This window comes from Rhea americana, unplaced genomic scaffold (assembly GCF_003343005.1).
Source record: "Rhea americana isolate MKP2758 unplaced genomic scaffold, rheAme1 scaffold_154, whole genome shotgun sequence".
NCBI lineage: Eukaryota > Metazoa > Chordata > Aves > Rheiformes > Rheidae > Rhea > Rhea americana.
In genome coordinates, this window is record NW_028185639.1 from 1,573,736 (window position 1) to 1,592,802 (window position 19,067).

The 19,067-nt window shown below is 40.2% G+C and overlaps 1 protein-coding gene across 1 annotated transcript in view; it reads left to right on the top strand.

Annotated features, from left to right (window-relative positions):
* JAKMIP3 (Janus kinase and microtubule interacting protein 3) overlaps positions 1 to 19,067 on the top strand; it is a 47,952-nt gene that overhangs the window by 15,039 nt on the left and 13,846 nt on the right. The window contains exons 3-11 of the mRNA XM_085299778.1: positions 6,003 to 6,218; positions 7,866 to 7,985; positions 9,191 to 9,337; positions 10,186 to 10,317; positions 11,382 to 11,417; positions 12,572 to 12,631; positions 14,172 to 14,297; positions 15,559 to 15,687; positions 18,522 to 18,605. Of these exons, the coding sequence (XP_085155904.1) occupies positions 6,003 to 6,218; positions 7,866 to 7,985; positions 9,191 to 9,337; positions 10,186 to 10,317; positions 11,382 to 11,417; positions 12,572 to 12,631; positions 14,172 to 14,297; positions 15,559 to 15,687; positions 18,522 to 18,605 (1,050 nt within the window). The remainder of the gene's footprint in view (positions 1 to 6,002; positions 6,219 to 7,865; positions 7,986 to 9,190; positions 9,338 to 10,185; positions 10,318 to 11,381; positions 11,418 to 12,571; positions 12,632 to 14,171; positions 14,298 to 15,558; positions 15,688 to 18,521; positions 18,606 to 19,067) is intronic.

Sequence of the window (19,067 nt, forward strand, 5' to 3'; positions counted from 1 at the left end):
GCACTGTTTGTGTCTGTAAAGTCTGAATTTGATGCTCTCCAGAGAAGTACAGCTAACCCAGTTAAGCTATCTCTGGCTCAGAAGCTTAAGAAATATTAATGTAAAAGATGAAAGTCACATTGCAAATTATAACAGCAGGTATGTTAACAACCTCCTTTTTAAAGAATTTCTAATTTTAATAAACTCTTTTTAAATTTGTGCATTTAAAAACAGCTTAAAATACTACACCAATGTATTTAGTTACAGTCTTATGGTTTGCCACTAATAACATGTCCTATGTTAATTATTCTATGCATGTCAAGGGATAAACAGACTTTTAGTCATGAAAATGGTTTAATGGAGTAATTGGCCTAGAGTTTTGCATAATGTGGGCTAAAATTCAATGGTGTGATGGAAGAACATTTACATTTTACAGAAATGTAGATTGGTCAGAAATGAGAAGTGCCAGACAGCAGGGCAACTGGGACCTCCCTTTCTCCTGTTTCTTTTGCAAGGGAACAAATCAAAAATCAGAAAGATTGCTGAAATCAGATTTATTAGAGATTGGAAATTATTTTCAGTTTAAGATAAACTTTAGTTGACAGTGACTACTGAAAGGTTTAACAAACTAGTCTAATACCTAAAGTAAGACCACGCGGGATTCCAGATGGCTTCCTTATAGTAATCCATTAGCACAGACAAAGAAAATATAAATCTTTTCAATATCCTTCTGAAACTGTATGGCTGCATTTCTTGCTGTTAGGCAGTGGTAAATCATTGAAGATGTGGGAGTTAAAGCACAGTATCAGATGAAATGTGTAGGAGGCTGGCTTTTTAAATGTCCTTTTTAGTGGTGACTGACTTAGTTTTTATCTTTTCCTTTTTTATTCCCTTACACCCCRGTGAAAAAATTACCATATTCAGTATTATAAAGGTATCTTGAAAGTCATCCTGTAGTGAAAGCTAAACAAATTATTCAAGATGTCTTGACATCTTGGTATGAATAATTCTTCCTTGCAAATATGGATTTTTTTCATCATTTGTAGTTTGAACTTCATTTACACAAATGCATTTCTTATTCCAACTAACACAAAGCTACTGTGGGATGGTTTTGTAYATTAAAAAATATACAATATTGTCCCTACATTTTATAGAGTCAATAAACCTACTAGTTTTGCATTGCTCCTTTTTTGTCTTGCATTCTTAAGAACATTTTTCTGCAAATGGGAAAGAACAGTAGAAGGAACATATGGAGAACCCTTTGCAATCCAAAGCAAGAAGTCTGCTCTCTTCTGTGACAGTGTGTTATCGTTGTGTTGCAGCGCACAATACCACAGGTCTTGGGTTTCAGGCTTCTGTATTTCTGGAATTGCTTGGAAAGCCAAACATAGCTTCTTGGCACTTCTGTGATGTGAAGCCACCCAGTTAGGTAGCTTAGCCAGTGGAGAGGAGTGGGAGGAAGGGATCTCCCTGGCATCACATTGGTGTAATTTAACTGTGGAACCAGTCACGGAAAAAGCAGGCTGGTTTCATGGGAGAGAGAGAGAAAATGTCTATGTGTAAGAGCTGAGGTCCTGTGTGAGATGGAGAGGACATAGAGAATATTCAGCAGGGCTAAGGAACGGAGGCAGGGAAACGCACTGCTGTGTTTTCAGTGGGTCTGCGGCAGACGAAATAAAGGCAGGTTGTTTTCTGACTCAGTGCAAAAGTTGTTGCGTTTGTTGGCTTGAACCAAAGTGCACTTCCGTAGCAAGGGAGTGTCAGCAAGACCAGACTCTGTGAGTAGGTCTGCCAGAGCTCCTGGGGGTTAGTGTCTGGGGGCACTGGGTAGGTGGGCAGGGAGATCTCCTTTCCATGAAAGGGCAGTAAGGAAGCTATAATCATTCCAGCGGGAAGGCACCTTGGGAGGTTGCTGGTCCTTCTGTGTGCTCAAACCATGGCCAGCACCTAATTTAGATGGGGTCGCTCAGGGCTTTGTCTAGCCGTGTCTTGGAAACTTTCAAGGACAGAAATCCTACATCTTTGGATCCTTGTCCCAACACTTGACTGTCTTCATGGGGAAACATTTTTCTTTATATCTAGACTGAATCCTCTCTATTTCCAATATACAGTCTAAGATCTGTACGAGTAATAGCAAGGGAAGTCCACTCAGATGGAAAGAAGTGAGAAAGCATACAGGTCCAAGGTGAAGAGACCCACACATGAAAGTCAGTGGAGCCTCCCTCAGGCAGAGCTCTAATAGCCTTGTAGGACACGTGGGAGATGCTTCATCCTGAAATCTCAGGAGCACAAAACATAATAAAGTGTTGGTTTTGTAGGAAAGCAGTAAAAGTGAAGTATGAATATCCAAATCAGGAGACTGGCTTTTCAAATTGGTTTTACTTCTGTRATTTTTGCTTTCTTGCTTACATCAGTGCTTCATCCAGTAATAAGTCAGTAAGGACACAACTGAAGGGAAAAAGCAAGACCTAGATTGGGGCTGGCTCCGAGAGGAACAAGAGGGCTGAACTCTGCCGTGATATGTCATGAATTTCATCTCCTGCTTCCCCAGGRTGGGCTCTCAGCTCCTCTATTAATGGGACGGTCCCCTCGTGTCTCTCCTGCCCTGGGACCCCACAGGCTGGACACTGTTGTTTGGGGGCGACATGTAGCCCAGGCTGTCGCTGCGAGATGGAGCTGGAGATCTGTKGCAGATCTGTGTTTTCGTGCATGGTACATCAGCCGCTGCAGCTCTGTCCGCTGAGCACTTGTGTGATGACGAGGCAGTAAAGGGGAGGTTGCTGTTTGTGCTGCCCCATTAGWACATTCTTGTTTTTCATATTTTTATTGCATGTGTATCCTACAGAGAAGGACTTACYAAATAATTACACAGAAGGAGAGGTGTTAATACTTTGTATTTTTTTTTTCTGTACAGAAGTAGGAAGAATTTTTCTCAGGAAAAAAAAWTGAAATCTGAGCCTGCTCCTCTATGATATCTGCTGTGTTTCCATCAAGTGTAATGAAGGGGATCAGTGTCAGTTTTGATGCTGTAGCATTGCATGACAGCCTGACTTAGATGTATAGGAATATTAGCAGGAGTWAAAACACATTGAATTAGTCACATTAACTAGTTAGTTAATGCGTACCTATGTATGTTAGCTAGTTGGCATCATTAGCTATGTATATTAACTGGTTAATTGCTAACTATACTTACATGCTTATAGCACCACACAGTTTGTTTGTTAAAGATAAATCATACTGGTTTATGTAAAGGTGCCTTATCAGACCACTAGTCTGAGTTCTTTGCCAAACAAATACCCTGCAAGAGTGACTCAAACTAGTCGGCTGTTCCTGTTCAGTGACACGTACGACTGACACAACTCAGAGAGCCGGTTGCATTGGTTTGTTTGGGACAGCAAGGGGAAACATTAGGAAAAAGCAGAAGGAAGCCGAAAGTAAGAGCTGCTGCACTCGGGGGCGTCCCCCGAGTGCCGTCCGCCGCGTGCATGGGTCCCGTCCCTCGGGGGGAAGGATGCACGCGCGCGAGCTCGAGGAGAGAGGCCCGTGCCCTTCCTGCRGCTCTCGGCGCAGCGCGGGGCGACTGAGCCCCCCTGGCAGGGCGAGGGCTGAGCCAGCTGCCCGCTCTGCCACCGGGCCGTGGGGAGATGCCTGTGTCCTCTAACAGGCTCCAGCTGGAAAGGATTTTCTCATTTGCAGATAAAGCCTGTGTCTAGCAAAGGCTTTGGGTTTTTTTTTCCACCATACATGAGCTTCAAAGGCAGATTTCTGCAGCCTATAGCCATGCTATTATGGGATCTGTAGTGCTGCAAAGGCCCCTTGAGTGTTACAAGGAGAAATTTCTCAACTGTAGAAACTTAGATGTTGATTTTACAGTCACAGAAATAATATACTTAAAAGAACTATAGTGCTTAAAAACAACCCAGTATGAGACCACGCTCGGAATTTCTCCTGGTAACATAAGGAGGGAATAAGAAATGTGAATTTTGTTTGCGTAATTGCTATTAGCTGTGCTCACTGGCTGTTTTTTAATTAGCACTTCCACATTAAAATGCATTCCAGGCAGAGGCAGCCTGCTAAAAATAAAGCGGGAATATCCACACCGTCCGGCCAGGCACTCGCCTCCSGATGGCTGGGTGCTCTGCTCACGGGTGTTCACCGGCACGGTGTCCCAAGGGCTCCTGTTACCCAAAGCAATCCGATCCCAACCCAGGGAAGGTGGAGCCACGCTCCTGGAGCGGCTCCGTGTTTCCCCGCGGGACGGTGACGCCGGGGTGCACGGTTGCCTCCCGGGCACGCGCGGGCACACTGAGACGCCTCGCAGTGAGCGGGAAGTCGTTCCTTTTTCTAGCGTCTCCCTAACGTTGCTACCGCCGTGAAGCAATATCTGCTCCAAATAGCCTTATTTTTGTGAAATATCTTCGTTTGATTCACTCTATAACTCTTTTTTTGTATTTTCTCCAGTTTCTTTGYTTCTCTTAAGATGTTGCCTCTGTTGTGTTGTGTCTTTGTTTTYGTGTAAATAAGGTTGAACTACCCAATATCCTGTTTATTTTAAACAAATAATCATTCGTTCACATGTGTTACTCTTTCATTTATACATCCATTTAGATTTCTACCTCGGTATTGAGTAGAAAGACATCAAGAGGGTTCAAATTAGTGGACTCCTGCCTCAAGCTAAATTGTGGGAAGCGCCTTCGATAAAATGCCATCCAAAATGGGTTTGATTTGCTCCGTTTCGTTACGAGAATAAACTTTTTGCCTAATCTTGAATAAAGAAAGGGTGGTTTCCATCCATGTATTCTTCTGCGTTGCCTCGTGGCAAAGATAGGGGCCGAACAGGRTATTGCTCCACGGTGGAACCGACTGCAGTGCGGTTAACGCCCGGAGAAGCCCYCGCGTGGCTGGAGCAGAGCCCCCGCGGCGCAGCCTCCCGCTGTCTCGCAGCGCTAAGCAGGGGCCTCCCCGATGGAAACACCCAACGGAAGTGATTTCTTGACTCCCTGCCTGGGTCAGAATAAACTGCAACCACCTGGGTTTTGCCTAGAAAAGGGAGAGAAAGCGTAAAAGCCAGTTCTTACTGCCGGTTGTCACAAAGCAAAATGTGCTTATTTCAAGCAGCTGCGTTTGAAAACCTGCTTGCTTGAATTGAATGTGTAAAGTTTCAGAAATATTGCCAAAGATCTTATGTATACAGTGCGTAGGCATGGTGCCTGGAACTGGATCAGCAGGCGTTTTAGGCGATGCATGTGATTTTTTGCTTTCCAGAGAACCATCTCTAAGCTGCTCCCACAGCTGGAGCGCAGCCCGTGCCCTGGCGCGGCCAGAACGCTCTAGGTAAATGGAAAGGAAGAACTGGAGAGAGCTGGCAGTTTTTTAGCTGTGTGTTTAAAAATGCTTCTTTTGCAAAAGCAAAACCTCTCCTAGAAAGGRGATAATTAAAGAAATTACCCAAGTGTAAGACATTTGGAAAAAAATCAAAGATTTCACATCTCTTCTATATTTTGAAAATTTAAAAGATGTTAAAATTTTAACTTTTTGCTTTTAAATATATTTTCAAMTTTTAAAAAGGTGACGTCCAAGCAAAATGTTGCACAATAACTAAAAGTTTGACTAAACCAATCCAAACCAGTATATGAATATTCATTTCTTATTTTTAAAATTTTGTTGTTCATTCAAATTAAAATAGAAGATATTCTGAAACGTTACAGAAAATATTGGTTATTTCCTAATCTTTTTAATGAAACACTTCTGCTGTAAAGGGGGATTTTATTCCGGATGGCATTTAAAATTGGTTGAACACTTCAACGTAAGAGAGTAATATTCACGGGTTAGTTAAGCAATTTGGTTCAAATATTTTTTGCTATTTTATTTTATTTCATTTTCAAAAGAACGGTGTTGGTATTCAATGTTAAAGGGTGTCAGATCTGTGAAACTGGTTGTGATATGGTTGTTCTGTTGTCAAGCTGCTGCTACAAGGATTGTAACATGCACGCGTGTGTGATTTTATTTTGTTCTCCTTATAGATGGAGGAGATTAAATTTAAAGACAGAGCAGTCTACGTGCTGGAAAGAGAGTTAGGGGCTCAAGCTGGGCATGCTCAGAGACTTCAGCTCCAAAAGGAGGCTTTAGATGAACAACTTTCCCAGATCAAAGAGTCTGACCGGCATCTGAGCAGCCCCAAGCGGGAACTTCCTTATGCAAGTGGTGCAGGAGACGCTTCAGATCATTCGGGAAGCCCCGTAAGCACTTTCACGTGGTTTCACCTAAACAAACAAACAAACAGAATGGCAAAATGACCCAAAAGACACAAAACGACAAAATCTTGATGAGCGCACCTTTGAGCAACAGCTTTCCCATAGCCGTACGGGGAGAACTGAGAGGCRCTGATTTCTTGCTCCGGTTCCTTAGCCGAACGTTTAAGATTTAAAATCAGACCTCTTTATGGGAGAGCTCTTGCTTTTTTGTTGTTTTGTTTTCTGGTTTCTTTTGTTTGTTTTTGGTAGCAGGGTGAAATTCTCTTTTCTCTTTATTTTTTTTAATGTATCATAGTTCTTTGGCCTGCCTTGATTTGATAGTTTGACACAAAYTTTGCCAACAAATGATGCAAATGCTTTTCTATCCAAGTAATGTATGTGTGCTGGTTTTCAGAGCTACTAACAGTATATTTTGTAAGTAGATGTACAAGAACAGTTAACAAAAGGGAATCGGCAAAGGTAGAGTAATCAATGCATGAACACTTTTGAAGTCCTGCATTCCTCCTAGCACATCTCTCTTAGCTAATATTTTTATGCTGTGAAGTTCTCTTGCTTTCAGTGAACCAGCAAGTGAATGAAATACCTGTTAACCTAATCTCTGCTATTTCTTTTGTACAATGCAATACCCAGAACATGAATTTTAGTCACCCTCTCACAGTAGCTTTTTAATGTAACTATGCCACATTTCTGCTTTTGCCTTAATTTGCTAATATTAAAAATATTTCAGTTAATCAACCTCATATGTCTGAGACATATGCAAATTTTCTTCATTGCTGATTCTCATCAAGATTTCTTTTGCAAAAGTCTTAATTTTCTCAGTAGAAGTGTAAGTTATATATATAAGCAAAACAATCTATTTTATTCTTCGTTCAAAGCCTCTCCTGCACCTGTTGAATGAGGAATCCTAGACCTTCTGAAAGCTCCACTAGACTTGGACTATGGATATTTGCCTGTTCTGATTTGTACTTAACTGCTATTAAATATCAGAATAAGTACTAGAAAAGGATAAAGTCTGTCACATTTACAAATACATATAATTTCTCTCTGATTCTGAAGAATATGAACATGCCTAACATGCCTATCTATATTTCTATTCATTTATAATTTAATTTAAACATTTTCACTCAGATAGATTGAAGTGCTACCTTATTTCCTTTGTGAGTGACCCTTTAGAATTCAATAAGGGCCACAATTTTAAGGAAGAGGAGCTTATGCAATGGTATAATTGCATGGATTTTCCCCATTTGTGCTTTGGTATTTTGAATATCATTTTCTTATAACAAAGTCCTCAGAGTGGGTGACGTGTCTGAAACACTCAGTTCAACAGTGGCATACATTGGAAACATTGCCTTAATTTTGGATATTTTCTTTTGTGATTCCAAGTTTCACATTTTTGTATTTGCATATACATACTTCTGCATTTGCATACTTTGTTACATTCTCACTCTTAACTTTCTGTTGGTCTCATCTTGCAGCTCTCAGGGATCAGTTCCACTAAGGCATAGATTACATTCTTCTGTATAATAGTTTTGAAGTATTTGGATTTAGGATGAGAAAAAGTTTGAATTTTGAAAAATGTCGATACTCTGTTTACGCTTATGAACAGTTATTTGCAGTTGATCTTTGTTTTAGGAACAGCAGTTGGATGAAAAAGATGCCCGGCGTTTCCAACTTAAAATTGCTGAGCTAAGCGCAATCATCAGGAAACTGGAAGATCGGAACGCGCTGCTGTCGGAAGAAAGGAATGAGCTTGTGAGTAGCAGCGGCTGGCGCGTGGTTTTCACTGCTTATGGAAGCTATTGGCAGCTATKTCTTGCCAATACCGATATTAAGATATTTTATCCTGTATTATCCGAAAATTATTGCAGGACGTTCACACAGTCCCGTGGATATAGGATTTAGGAGAATTCAGCAATTAGGTGATATCTATTCATAGTATTTTCCTAAGTGGCTACATCACTCAGGTAGCCAGAAGGACGTTATCAAATCTGTTTTCAGGAAAAAGTAAAGCGCTCCACTTGCAATGTATCAGAAAGGCTGAAAATGAGGTTTTGCATATGGAGGATATGCCTGGCAGAAATAGACTGCATTTGTCCTTTCGTACATGTGAAATGCAAAACGGTATGAGGATTGGGAAAAGGTGCTTTATAAACATTTGATATCTTGTGGCATCCATGCTGCTGGCCACAGCACACCCTTTGCAGAACTGARCTAGGAAAGTAGATCAGCACATAGGACAACTCCAGCTAGACGAGATTTAAGGTGGATATTAGACTAGCGGTTCGGGGCTATGACTTGGCACTACTTGTAGCATGCATATTAAATGAGAATTGCTAGGAATGTATGTATAGATATTTGGCTCCTCTTTATGTTCTGTTTTTGGTAATAAGCCGTGTTAAACTATCTACCTAATATTTGCTTACAAAGCAATGAATTTTTAGATGAAATTGGCTGGAATTTATTTATAGTTTTGGGGGTTTTTTTTGTTTTTTTTTTTTGTTTTTAGTAAATATATTCCCCAAGAGGTATGTTTTTCCCATAGATGACTGTGTGTCTTATGACAGAGGAGCCATCTGCTTCCCAATGGACTCTACTAGGAATGTTTGACAAGTTCTAGTATTAGAAAAACTCTTCAAAGTTTCTTTGCTTCTTACTAATAATCTTCTATAAACATAGAGAAACTCAGTCATAGCGTCTAAACTTACCATTTGAGCCAGTAGCAGGAATGAGTCCGAGGCCTGAATTTGCACGCGGGAAGGCACAGAGGGGCTTCATCTCTGGTGCTCACGAGGCTGGAAAGTAAGGGAACAGCTGAGGCACAAACAGTGCCAATGGACACAAGACCTGTGTGTTGTGTTAAGAGAATGTACTGCTAGTGTGCTAGTTAAAGAAAACGATTAATATACTTGATAAATAAGAGCAGCCCTGGAGGTGTTCATTCTTTCTTAATGTTTCAGTTAAAACGTCTTAGAGAAGCCGAAAGTCAGTATAAGCCCCTCTTGGACAAAAATAAACGTCTCAGTAGGAAGAATGAAGATTTGTCACATGCCGTACGTCGACTGGAAAATAAATTAAAATTTGTAACGCAAGAAAACATAGCAATGGTAAGTCTCTAGGCTGTCACTGTAYGTTCCAGGGAGAAAATGTGGTTTAGTATTTGCAGAGTTGTTGAAGTCAGACATTTGACAAAAATAKTGTTACAAACTTGCAAAGCGCTTCCACTTTACTGGAGTTTGCTGCACTCTCCTGCAGYGCCCACGGAATGGTTTGTGGTGGGATCACACTCGCTGCTCCRTCCCATTCACAGCTACAGGGTGAACACGAGCTACCTCACTTTGGCATTTGTATGACATTTGCCACCTGTGTTTGTATGACATTTTATTACCAAAGACATGTGACATTTAGCACCTTGTAATGATTGGGAAAAATACACTTGTGACTCAGTTCCCTTGTTTAAAATTGAGTACTGGGAGTGGGTAACAGCTGCTGGCTATGTGCTTGTGAAACTACAGGACCGTGGGAGAATGCAGATCATTTGCTAAGTGCTGCACTCCCTGCCTCTGAAAGCGATCCAGAAGGAAGTGATGTTGAGCCCTGCTCTGTGCATTCCTCCTCCAGCAACATAAAGCCGTAAGGCTTTTGGCAGAGCAAAGGAGAAGGTGTTGCTGGAAGCTGATGCTATCATCTGCCTTTGGCAGGCTGGCAGACGGCGTGTGACAGCTCTGCATGCTGGCACGTCTTGCTGCTGATGGCTGCAGTCGGAGGAGCAAGAACACTTCCCTTCTTTGTAACCTGGATTTATCGCTTAGTAAAGGAGAGAGCCAGATCATAGCTAGTACAGCAACTCRATTAGATAACTCACCGGTTGTGAAAGGGAAGGATTATGTACAACATATCCTTTGCCAACAACTTGTAATTGTTTCCTYTTTTTTGCCACGTGGGTTTCTTTTAGAGGCAAAGAGCTGGAACAATAAGGAGACCAAGCTCTTTAAATGACCTTGACCACAGCCAAGAAGAAAGAGAAGTTGAATCCCTGAGACTGCAAGTTATCGAACAGCAAAATGTCATTGATGAACTCTTCAAGGTAAGATGGAGAGTTCCTTTCCAACTTCTCTTACCTCATACCTTTCTTATGAGAAGTTGACTACGGTCATAGCAAAAGAATAGGAAACCTAAGCATGGGTGTACTTGAGGAAAACTGGCGTAGTCTGCGGTAGTAGAAAGATGCCAAGACTTTAAAGAGAAAAAAGTGCTTATTATTTTCCTCCTTCTCATTATTAGTGAAGTGAGGCCTGGATATTGTTAGAAATCTCACAAATATCCAAAGTCACYTTCAAGGGCATCAGCTGAATTTAGGGTTCTTGAGCCACAAAGTACAACTTCACAGAGCTGCATCCTATGGGTAGATATGGAGCTGTGCTGGTCCRTGGGCTGCTAGCTAATGTCAGCAGACCCTCACACCCACCTGCATGTGTAGGTATGTCCATGCCGCAGCAAAGCTACAAAACCCTGGGGGTATTACTGGCAGCTCCCATACCAAACTCCCTCCCCTCCAAAATACGCCTTGTCTTTCACACTGTTCCCAGTTCTAGGAAGATTTTGGTGGGAACAGGAAAACTGCCCATCCTTGGCATGTGTTACCTCCATGATGATGCACATCAAAGGTGCTGCCCAGATTACAGCAAGGTTAAGCTTTTCCCGTTCTGGGAATATGAGGACACTTCCACCAAGAATTACACTGAGGAATTTTTACAAGGATGGGAAGTACGTAGTCCATAAAGTGAGTGTTTTCGTGGTTTAATCTTGGCATGGAAAGATCACAAGCTCCGTGAGAGAAGGGGATTACTATGCTAAGTAAGTGGCATACGTTTCCACATGTATTCTTGTCCCGTTAAAGCTTTGTAACGCCACACCGCAGGATGCTAWCCACATGCTCTGGAGCGTTCTTCTCCACTCTTTGTGGGCACATTCTCAGCCTTTGGAAAGAGTAAATGCAATGATTCATGTGGGTGTTTTTGATTACAGCTAAAAAGGAAAGAATGAAATCCATATACTGGAATAATAATGTTTCTTAAGATTTCTTCAAGAAAATACTTTTTTATATGGATTWACACTTACTGACATTATTTTATTCCATTTTTTTATTAGACCCTGGAAACTGCTGGCTATGTGAAGAGTGTCATAGTAAGTAAAGTATGAAGTTAACTTCCTATTCATTTTTGCACACTTTAAATTGCTGTTCATGAAAACCGTGTAAAATATAATGATATTTAKTATTACTTTCTTTATATTCAGAGAGCAGGTTAGCCCAGTATTTTTATCAGTGTAGATTTTATGAAAGGCTCCATCAGCAGGGGTTCTTCATCAGAGAAGAAGCTTTGATAGTGGAGGGGAAAGCCAGGATGTCTGTGGAGGCTACAGTCAGCGTGGCCAGGCGAGCGCTAGCGRGGAGCTCATGGTCTCCGCGGAAGGCGTGCTGCTCTTGAGGAACATGAGAACACTAGTTTGGGGTGCTGACTTCACTGGGCTGCCATWAGTGGCACATTAGTGATGCATCCCACAGTGCCTCGCTCACCCTTTAACAAGTGAATAAGCCAGGAGATCACAGGAATTTTTGTTTTAGAAATTCACCGTCTCTTTAATTGTAGAGTTTGCCTGTGCTGTCAATTCAGAATAAACCCAGCAGTCCAGCTGAGGTTTTTTTCAGTATTGTAAAAAAAACAACAAATAACTCTGTGAAGAGTGTCCTAATTTCCACTGCATAGAAGCATTTGCTGGGTGCAATGAATGTTCAGCCCCCTTTTCAGAGATATTGAGAATCTGTGGATCCTGTGAGAAGTCAGCCAAGAGTGGTCTTTTTTTAAAGTGCTGAGTTCAGACAGCTTCAAATTTTTGTACAGCTTGGCACAAGTGGTGTGTGTGCACGTTGCAGATGACAGTGATAGAAGCTGCACAGACRGTTGAAGCGAGAATTCAGTCTTTGCTTCTGAATCCTGCCAGAACAGGCCATCTATCAGAGAACAGCAGCATAGATTTAAATGAGGATGCTTGTTCACAGAGCAGCTGTAAAATGAGGCTTATGTTGTCAGTATGTGGTATTAATTATAATCAGTTGTGTTTTGCTGTTTTGATTTTCGTGTATATACCCAAGCAATTGCCACTAGTCTGTTGCAGACTTAGAAGCTGTTTGAGCACCAGCAGCATGGAACCAGAGATTATGGGGAGTGGCCAGCACTGACATTACTATATTTTTTTTTCACAAATTTTATTACAAATGCTAACATAGATAATTTAAATAATAGATTCCTGAAAATAGCTAATGTGTCTGATTCTTTCAGGAACGTGATAAGCTGTTAAGATATAGGAAGCAAAGGAGAAAAATGACAAGAATTCCTAAGGTAAAGAAAAACACTCCAATTGTAATGTGCTGATGAACATGCTGTCTTCACTAGAGAGGGTGAGCGCCTCAAAACCAAGCGCAGGTGAAGTGTTAGCCTCGCTGGCTTCGAAACAGAAACCCTTGAGCACCGTCAGCTGGCACCCACAGTAGAGTATGCAAAATTAGAAATGGCTTTTGAAACTTTGGGCCATTAATCTTGCATCTGGGTCAAGTTGTCTGAGGACATTCATAGACAGAATATTCTGATACTTTAAAGAAAAAAAAAAACTGGTACAGCTTAGTTTAGTGATGTGGTACAGGCGAATCACTGCCTCTCAAACATTTCCCCTTCGATTTGAGGCTTTGAATCAAGATTATCCATTAATGACATTTAATCCCCTTGCAATAGACAGGGAGCTGTTTACATTGGATGTTATTAGCATTCAAATGTTCTGCATCTACCCCAAACACTTTCAGCATCCCATGGGACCTCGATAGCGCGATTGTTTAAGGCAAGACAGATTTTTTTTTAATTAACTCATCACTAAACTATCTTCTAATGGCACTGCTTGAAAAATATGTAGCTTGTAAATAATTCATTATGAACTTCAGTGACATGTGGAAATTGTTGGTTACAGTCAGCAGCTGCAGAATAGTTAGAGCTTGGGGAAAAAGAAAATGTTAGTTAATGAATGATTGCTATGGTAATGTTTATATTATCATTCTGCCAATGACATCAGGACGTGTAAAGTCATGGAACTGACAATAAGCTGGCTCTATGTATGAAGAATTAAAGCAGTGGTGGAATTACTGAATCTATAAATAACACATTATGATTGATGTGAAATCAAATTCTGAACACCTATTGTGTAGCAAATGAGCACCAGAGAAATTCCAAGTGGCCAGTTATGTGTTAGTGTCTACASACAGAAATACTGTTGAAGGAGAGTTGGTTTTTTTACTCCTTTGAAAATTATCCACTGCCATTTGAAACAAAGCCAAAATCCAGAAATGTTTGGTAAATCACCATTTTAAAAAATCTGTTTAAAAAATGGGTTCATAATGTCTTCTTTGACTCTCAAGCATTTAAAAATAAATACTTCCTTACTACCATTAGCATTAAACAGAAAGYAGCTTTGAGTGGAAAAAAAATGGATTTCTTTAAATAGTAACAATATTGCTGTAATAAGTAACTTCAACAGATTTTTCAAATAGAGTACTTCAAAWTCTAACTTTTTTCTGTGAAAATTATAATGACAGAAAGGACATTATGGTAATGGCAACAGAATAAAGGAAAGTCATTTTAACGAAGAATTCCTATCTCTATCTAAGACAAATTACACAGAAGAAAGAAAAAAATAGTAATTTGGATTGAGGTGAATTCAGCTTCACCTCAAGGTGTGTATGCATATTCAAAACCTAGAAAGGCACAGAGTTTAGAAACGTTTCCCGAATCTTTGCTACTTCCCCACAAATTATCAGGATGGTCCAGTTAACTATCCTGTAAGACACTTCGCATGGTTCAGCTGCACTTACCCATTTTATCCTTTGATCACAAGCCGGTTGCAGAGACGTTTTTTGGCTATGATGAAGAAACTTCCTTGGAGTCTGATGGGTCTTCTATCTCGTATCAGACCGACCGAACAGATCAGACCCCTTGCACGCCTGAGGATGACTTGGAAGAGGTAATCATCGAACGTGTGTGATAATATTTGACTACTTMTCTGTGTGTTTTAAACCCAGCTCTGAATTTTTAATAATATTCCTGGTCTCTTATACCATGCATCTGGCACCACCAACTGAAAAATTAAACATTGATATTAAATTTAATGCTGTGAATGTTGATTAATGTTCTGTGCATCAAGTTTTCAGCAATTTCATAGCTTTTGGCAAAGCCAGAAATATTTTGCCTTAAGAGAATTAGATGTAGGATATGCTTATAAGTCAGAAGTCAAAGACTGATGAGTTTGTTGACCATAAGAAGTACTACCCATATTGAGTTTTATTGAAGGTTGGAGCATATGTGTAGTTTGGGTTCAAGTTCTTTCATTTGTCATCTTGACCTAAGTACAGAAATATTTCCTGTGTTTCGCAGGGTTTTCCTACAAATACGTTCCTCCTGAATGTATGCCACATTAGTGTACCGTAGCTTGTTTCTGGATTTAACAAAAAACTTGTGTGTTTTTTTTTTAAAAAGCTTCCTAATAATGGTTTGCAATCTTTTTAGGATATGATGGCTCTGATTTCTGAACTGCTATTTAATCTGTTTCGTGGATTGTACTGCACTACAGATAATCTGAATTTTTTAATATATATCATATGGATTTATTTATTTTTCATTTATGCGTGGAAATCTTTTTTTCCCTGCTCAGATAACATGAAGTTCATGCATGCAGCCAGCAGAATTATTTAATTTTATGTTGAATGAAATATTCCAGTCAATATCACATGAAACCATTTGATTTTGGATATTGCAAGGAAAGTAAGGCAGATGAAGAGCCCTTTTCATGTTGATGTCACCATTCCTACAAGTTTTAAGTCTAGATTAGTATTTGGATGTCTTAGCAAGACAACTAGACTTGGCCTTTTTCCACAGATTGGAAACTTGTTTTTTCAAGAAATTTTCCCCGTTAAATGTGATGACTCTACAGTAATAGAGGCTGATTCAACAGTTAGTGTGATACATGGATGGCAAGTTCTGCATCTTTCCAAAGGAAAAAAAAAAAAAGCTTTCTTTTTGTTATTCTTGCATTTCATTGAGGTAAGTGCATGACAAGAGAGAAATGATRTGCGAGCACAGAGGCACTGTGCCTCTGAAATTGCGTTTTAAAAGTAATGTTAATTTTTGCACTTYTTAAAGAAAACAGACACCCTTAACTCCTATGACTTTCATTGCAGGGGGAAACAGCCAGCTGGTACAATTAATACTTGTTTTATTGATACCAGGGTATGGCCAAGGAAGAAACGGAGCTGAGATTTCGGCAGCTGACGATGGAATACCAGGCTTTGCAACGAGCATACGCCCTATTGCAAGAACAGGTCGGAGGAACATTGGATGCAGAACGAGAAGTTAAGGTCTAAATGGCTTATATTACGTGAAAATAAAGGATTGTGATTTTATACAGTTTTCTAACTTTTCTTGCTCAGGTTGTTTTCAGATTTTAAAGGTCTCTGCAATCTAGATATACTGATAGAAAAGGTGGACACAAGATTGTGTCACARACAGTTTAGGAAAGGAGGTGAAGATTACTTTCCAATCACAACTGAAGATATAATGCAGATGAACCACAAGACTTTGAGCTGTTACAGTCTGGACATCAGCTAGCAACAAATTCAGAGTCTTTCAGGATGACACTCTTCCCTGCCTTCCTCTGTCTTTTGTATTCATCCTTAGTAGTTTCTCACTGGAGAGCTTGGAGAAGCCTGTCGATAAACTCRGTGACGTTGTCCCTCCAGCGCGTTGCCCGTAGTGAGTGCGGTGCAGGTCCACTTGGCCACTGTGGCTGCCAGCGTGTGCTTTATCTCCAAAGCCAGCTAGATGTCCAGTCTCCTGCAAGGAAGTGCTGGTTTGCTGAAGAAACTTTTAAGGAAAATCCTTAAAGTAAACTTCCTTTCTATASAAAAATCTAGTATGGATAGCTTTAAATATGTAAAGTCTGCTATTTAAATCCTTCTGGATTCTGTGAGATTRCATGGTTCCTCATAAAATGCTTAGAAAGCTTGTAGTTTAGAGATTCATTTCCTTAATCAGGTTGCAAAGTGTCTAATCTGCCTCGGATAGCCCATGTAACTTCAGCCATCTAGTGTAGCACTTGATTATCTAGTATAAAACATTACATTTAAGTTTGTTGTATGTTTTAGGGAGTCAGGAGGTGTTACTGTAGCATATTAACTGCTTGGGACAAAGAATGCAGTGCTGAATACAATAAATTAAGGACAAAGTCTGTTTGGGGCAAACAATTTGAAGTCTAAGAGGAGAAGAGAATCTAGAAGGTTTTAATTTGGCTTTGCAAATGTTTGGTAAATATGCTGACCAGGAACGCTAAATGCAGGTGTGGGTGACGATGGCAATGTAAGGTGACATTCACATCAGCTAGTCTGGTCCACCCTGTCTGCTCTGARAGATTCCTTTATTTTTCCTTATAGTCAGTAGGGAGAAATAAACCTGCTCGGAGATCCAATTAGGAAGGGATTTGGACAGCTTCTTRCCCGGAGCGGTTCAGACAGTGCCTCCCCTCGGCAGCTGAGCTGCCCTGGCTGCGCACACCCTGAGGAACAGTGTCGCATCCAGAAGTGCCCCTCACGCACTGACTTCCCAGGCAAAGGCAGTTCCTGGCTCCAGCGAAGTATGAAACAAACGGCCATATTTCTCCAACAGAATTCCATCGTTAAAATAGTATTTTACCTTTCCTGGCTTAGCTATATAACTTGTCCTTTGCTTTCCCCATTGATAAATTCAAAGCTGGTAATTTCACCACCATCTCCACTGGTGAGTACCTCTGGTTAGTTTGGCAGCATCCCTTGTCTCCTGGTTACCTCTCCACCCAGAAATATATCATCTCCCTCCTTCTGAATGCTAAATTTCTTTTAAAATAATTTTTCCCGGGAGGATGGGAAGTGTTAGGAATTGCTCATGTAAAGAACATCATCATAAAACAGGAAATGTCTAACAAAAATGACTCAATTTTACTTTTCTCCATAGTAAAACAAAAAGAATAAGCAATATAAATAATGCAAACAAATAAGATGATTTTCACCATAAAAAAGTGAGGTAAATCGCAAATAAATGGTTTGGCACTACTTAGCTAAGTGCTTGGTGGGTACAAAAACTGGAAAAAAAATTCTTAGGACTGTATTTGGGGAAGATAATAAGAAAAAAATATGTTTCTTTCTGAGATGTTTTCTTTATTATTCAGCAATATAGGCCAGGTAAGCTCCTTCTGAGCTTCTCCTTCAGAGTCACTGTGCTCAGAAGACACTTTTTTAAAGCTGAGGCTGAAGACATAAAGAATTTTCATTGTATCTTAGCTGAGATTTTTCTGCTGTTGTAAGGGAAGCAGAAGACCTGGAGAAATACTATAGTGTACTGCTTTTGTGTACACAACTTTCCTTAAATTCCAGACTGAAGAGATCTGGTTTTGCTGACTCAGGGCTCTCTGTTCCTCCTAGAGGATATGGCTTCATCATTAAAGTTTAGAGTTACAGGCTGTAGCCCCTGCTCTATTTTTATCTTTTTAGTGGAGACATCACTGTGTCATGAATACAGTCCTTGGAAGGAAAATGAAGGAGGAACTGAATTTGGTCTTTTTTGATTTTTCAGTTGTTTGTTACAGTCTCCAAATTTCTCTCTTGTCCAGAATTCTTTTGCTCTGAAAGTTTATAGATTATTCTAACCTAAACAGAGTGCTAGTATGAAGAAAGAAAGTATTCCATAAAACCATATTCCATGTATAAAATGCTTAATTATTATTAAATTCATTGTCCAGAAAGAAAGGATAAAAAAGTGTTAAGGATAAATGGATGTGCCCATAATCCTGTCACAGTTGTGGTTTTTTGCTTTTTTCCGTGGAGAAATGGATCTTTCTATTTCATCAGCTTTTTTTAAACATACTGTTCTAAAACAGGAAAGACTGTCATATTCAGCTGTAAGAAGCAATTCATCTTCTACTATCCTAATATCTACTTAATAGGATGCTGTTGATTTTAATCTTAACTTAAATCTTAAAATTACCCCATCTTATACGTTTCTCTCTGTGGCTGACTGATACTGTGCTTGGCTGCAAATTAACTCTGCCAAAGAGCTTTAAAAATCATTTGTTACAAGTATCTGATGTATATAAAATATCATCTGCATTTCTGTATTAGCTTTTCAGAGAAAGTTTGATGTATTCTTTTCTCATCTCCTACAGACACGTGAGCAGCTCCAAGCAGAAATACATAGATCCCAGGCTCAGATAGAAGACCTGGAAAAGGCACTTGCTGAGCAGGGTCAGGTAACGTATGCTGACAACCTACTGTTCGTTCTCCAGTCTTGTTCTGGAAACAGCCATAATGTGTGGATTTGTTTCTAAAAAAAGAGTGTACCTGCTGTTGTATAATACTGAAGATCATAGTGGCAACTAAGTGTTTATATTTCTGTAGAATAATTCTGATGCTAGTTTTTGATAGCTGTTTCGTACTAACTGCAAAACAGATATACTAAAGGAGCAATTACAACTGCTTGTCAATGTGTACAGTAGATGAGTGAACTGCCCTTGCAGAATCACAAAACCACAGAGCAACTGAGGTTGGCAGGGACCTCTGGAGATCACCTAGACCCTGCTCAACCAGGGTCAGCTGGAGCAGGTTGCTCAGGGCCACATCTAGTTGGGATCTGAATATCTCCTAGGCTGGAGATTCCACAACCTCTCTGGGAAATCTGTTCCAGTGCTCAGTCGCCCTCACGATAATCTTTT